The 4,558-nt window shown below is 60.8% G+C and overlaps 1 protein-coding gene across 1 annotated transcript in view; it reads right to left on the reverse strand.

The window, feature by feature from the left end:
* CROCC2 (ciliary rootlet coiled-coil, rootletin family member 2) overlaps window positions 1-2,811 on the reverse strand; it is a 77,729-nt gene extending 74,918 nt beyond the window's left edge. The window contains 1 exon segment of the mRNA XM_029225589.1: window positions 2,470-2,811. Coding sequence (XP_029081422.1) covers window positions 2,470-2,811 — 342 coding nt within the window.
* Between the last annotated feature and the right edge of the window lie 1,747 nt (window positions 2,812-4,558).

Genomic DNA, 4,558 nt, shown 5'->3' on the forward strand with positions numbered 1-4,558 from the left:
GTAGGGTGGGGGGGAAAAGGGAGCGCGGGGGAAGGGGAGGGGAGGCGTGCTGTGCAGGGGGGAGTGGGAAGGGGAGGGGGAGGGGAGTTCGTGTTTAGCGGGGGTAGTTTCAGTTGGGGAAGATGAAGAAAGTTCTGGAGTTGGATGGTGGTTCTGGCACGACGTGAATGTACTCAATGCCATTGAGCTGTACACTTAAAACTGATGAAAACGGTAAATTTTATGTATATATAATTTACCACAATTTTTTAAGTAAAAAAATTTTTTTAAACAAAGAAGGCTGCAAATCAATGAGCTAAGCACGCATCTCAAAAAATTAGAACACCAGCCCAAAGAACTGAAAAGCAAAGGAATAAAAAGTATATAAATCAATGAAATAGAAGACAAAATACCATACAGAGGATCCACAATGACCAGTATCAGCAACGAAAAAGGAGGCGTCAGTTCGGGGTGACCAACTCATTGCACCCTGCCAGGGACTTCCTCAGATTGGGTCCTGGGTGACCCCTGGATCTCAAGCCCCTCAACACTCAGGGGCAGGTGGTTACCTGCTTCAGAGCCTCAGACTTCAAGAAGACAGTAAGAGGATATTGGGAACAACCTTGGGCAGTAAATTTGAAAATTTATATATAATAGACAAGTTCTTAGAAAAATACCGTTAATCAAAACCTAACCCAAAAGAAAGAGTCTGAAAATTCCTGAAGCTTCTAGAGGAACTGGGCCCAGAATTACAGATCTTCCTGCCCATCGGCCTCCTCCACCGCCTCTGCGTCCAGACCCTCAGAGAATCCAGCTCTGAGGGTGGGCCCGGGCCGGGGTTGACAGGGGCAGCAGCTCCGGCTGCAGCAAGTGGGGTGTCAGGAGCTCCTCTGGGCAGGGGAACGCATTCAGGTCTGGTTCCACAGGAGCCCCCGTCCTCAAGCCACGCCTTGCGCGGACTCCTCGGTTTCCCCGTCTGTAGCTGGAGGGGCTGGAGGATGCCCCCTCCTCCCCCTCCGGACAGGCCTATCTGGGCATCTTGAGGCGCCTGCCTGCCTGCTCAGCCCTGGAGTAAATGCACCGCGATCTCCATCACCGTGATGAAGACAACAGGTGTTGGCTGGGTGGGCAGAGCGGACCTCAGCCAGGGCTCCCCGTGGCTTTCAGATGACGGTTTCCCACAGGCAGCGGGAGCTGGGGGGCAGCCACTTTTGCCAAGCACCAATGCCCACTGCCGGATGTCGGCACCATCCTGTGTTTCTCCCTCAAACCAGCCCGTAACCATAGCAACTTGCTTCGACTCTCGAGCCTCTATTTTCCTGGAACCCAAAGGGGTGGTATAATCCTCACAGGTTGATTGGGGACCTGGTTTGGAAACTGGTGTGCAAGTGGCCCTCCCTCCCCTGACCCCCCACCGGCCCTCATGGTCACCGGCACCCAGGGCCTCGCAGAGCTGGACCTCACGGGAGCTGGACAGAGAAAGTCACCCCACCCAGGGCCATGTCGTCAGCCTTGCTGGCTGCATCACCTGATTCAAATATCCTGCGCCGGTCGTGTTCTGTCCTGTGTGGGCACCTGTGTGTGCGCGCGCGCACGCGTGGCGGCTCCGCCTTGTTGTTTAATCACGGGGACAACTGTCGGCAATTACTCTTCTGCGGTGACCTGTCTGTCTGCACAGGGCCACGTCACCCCCCATCACGCAGCGCACTGCTGAGAGTCTAATAACTGGGTTAATAAACAACTCTGAGTCAGCTGGTTCCCAGGGGTTCACTGGGATCCCTGAGGGGTGAATCAGGGTGGGGACTGTCTGGCTGTGATGGCCAGCGGGGGGCACTTAAGGGAGTGGGGTGGCAGGGCCGGGCACGGGCTGGGAGTAGGGAGTGAAGAGGAGGGGGCGTGGGGTAATTCCCAGTCGTTATCGGTGTCGCTGTTGTTTTTGTTATGCAGGTGAGTGCTATGAAGGAAAACCGAACCAGCACTTCTGGAGCTCACAGACTAGACACTGGGCACGGACCACCCCCATGGGCGCACGCCTCTCCAGGGGAGCCCCCGCTGATTCCCACACTTGGCCCCAAGGCAGTAGTGAACTAGACCCCAGAAGGTTGGGGTGGGAGGGTCCTCCATGCCCCACCCCTAGTGTGCAGGCCGCAAGCCTGAGGCCCAGAGAGGGGGGCTGATAGCCCGAGCCCACACAGCACGGAGCAGGGAGGCTGGCCCTGGGGCTCAGGCCCCCGGCCCCCAGTTCAGTCTCTCCCCAGGCTCCTGTCCCGAGCAGAGTCTGCACCTGTGTGCACCTGTGTGTGTATGTGTGCACCTGTGTGTAAGGTGCCTGTGTGTGCGCGCGCGCTCATGTGGTGCTCATGCTGACCACGTGGAAAGTGCCCCTTGGAGCCGGGGAGGTGTGGCCTCTCTGTGCAGGGTCCTTTCCCTCCCAAGGTGCCCTTGGGGCCTGCTCCCAGGAGGGTGCCGGATCGCAGCCACACCACTGACCTGGATCACAGCGTCCAGCCCCAGCCGGGACCGCTCGGCAGAGTCCCCGTTGCCCGGCTCGCTGGAGGCGGAACTCATCGTGGGCTGGGGCACAGGACGCAAGGGAAAGCAGGGACTCTGCTGCTGGTGAGTTTCCTCCTGGGACCCTGGCCGGGCCAGGACCTCCTTCTGTGCACCGACCCCGCACCTGGGCAGCACCTGGCTCCTCTGTCCTGGGTGCCCAGCTGCCCTCTCTGGGTTGGCGGGACAGCGTGGCTGACTGAGCCCATAGGCGTTGCTGCGGCAACCATGACGCTGAGGGCTGGTTTTCCCTGGAAACAGGAGTGCAGGCCCCGTTGCCATGGGGACTAGGGAACGCTGTTGTCCAGAAGCTGTTCCCCAGGAGACCTGGAGAGGCCCTGGGTGAAGCTCTCCACCTGAGCGACCACACCCGGGCAACTGGCCTCTCACCCAGGCCCCCAGCCCTGCAGGGAAGGGCCCTCAGCCCTCCACTGAGCAGTTGCCCCAGGAGGAGTTGTGTGCTTGGTGGCCACACACCAGGTAGAGGAGGCGTGCAGACCACGGGTCCTTCCTGATTGAGAATGGTAAACTGTGACTCTTTTCCGAGCATTTGCAAAGGAACTTGAGTTCAGTAGTGCAATGCCATGTAACAGGTGAGCAGATCGAGCCTGCGGAGGGGAGGTCACCTGCCCCAGGACCAGAGCAGACCCCCGTCTTCCTCACCTGCCCTCGGATGCGCCTCTGGAACCTGACTTCCTTTTGGAGCCCGTCAGGTGACCTGCCCCGTGGCTCGTGCGCTTCATACTTCACTTCCCCTCACCTGAACATCCCCGGAACCACACAGACCACTGGCAGCAGCTGACCCGTTGGGGGTGGTGATGGGAGAGGTGAAGGGGGGACCGGGGCTGTCCCTGCAGGCCCAGAGCTCTGTGCTCCCCAGCCTGGGCCTCTGCAGTGAGTCTGGCTCCCCAGTGTTCCCTGCCCTCAGGGGATCCTCCTTCAAATCTGGACCTTTCCCAGCCAGGCTAATGCCGACAGGAATCCCTCTTGGAAACGGGCAGCCTCTGGAGGTGGGCCCTGCAGTGGGAGTGACAGCCCCTCTAATGAAAGGAGGCCAGTTCGGGGCCCTGGGGACGGGGGGTGGTCCCCAGACTCCCAGAGACCTGGGCTCTTCTGAGGCAGCTCAGGAGATAGAGGTGGCCTGCCGGGCAAGGCCAGAAGGGGCCAGCAGTGAGGGTGGACACTTAGTGGGTCAGCATACCTGTCCCCAGGGCTGCCAGGGGAGAGACTGACGGGGTCCAGGCCACTTCCTCACAGCCGAACTGTACGACGGTGGTGCCGTTGCTTAAAGGAAGCTCTCCCCGAGAAACGCGTGCCCTCTGTCTCCTCCTGGTGTCCTCAGGCTGCCCCCACCCCCTCCCCACCACCCGTGAGGATAGCCACGAGCGTGCCGTACGCAGGGACAGGACGGGCTCTTGGCCGGACACAGCCCCGCTGGGCATTCAGGCTGCCGCGGGGCTCACTGGACAGTTCTGGGGGACGGGGGACAAGGCCATCCTCTGAGCACGGCCCCTCTGGATTAGTGGTGACTTCTGGCTTCCAAAGGCGCCAAGCAGAGGCCTAGGTTCTGACCGCCATGGCTGGGGCACCAGCCTGGCACCCAGGGCTGCCTCTAGCTCCTGGAGCCCTGGACCCCTGTGGGCCCCAAGGACTGAGCACCTGGGGAGCTGGGCTCGGGGGCTGGGAGAGTGCGACCCTGCCCTCTGGGGAGAGTTCCTACCTGGGGGGCTCAAAGGGGGGTTCTCGGACAGTGGGGGGATGAGAGGCTGCAGAGATCGGTGTGACCACCCGTGAAGGTCCCTCAGACGAGTCCAAATAAGACCCGCCGGCTGGACGCGAGGGAAGTTGGTGCCCCTCTGGCGGGTGGGGTTGTCCAGCCTGTACCCCCCCCACCTGGACACCCGCCTCGGCCTGTTCTGCCCCCTTGAACACTCGAGGCTGAGCAGAGCAGCCCTGTGCCCTCTGGCCTTACCCTCACCCACCCCAGCACCCTCTCCTCCAAGACCCCTTCTCTGGCCCCCATGCCCCC

Source organism: Monodon monoceros, unplaced genomic scaffold (assembly GCF_005190385.1).
Source record: "Monodon monoceros isolate NGI ecotype Baffin Bay Population unplaced genomic scaffold, NGI_Narwhal_1 Super_Scaffold_16, whole genome shotgun sequence".
Lineage (NCBI taxonomy): Eukaryota > Metazoa > Chordata > Mammalia > Artiodactyla > Monodontidae > Monodon > Monodon monoceros.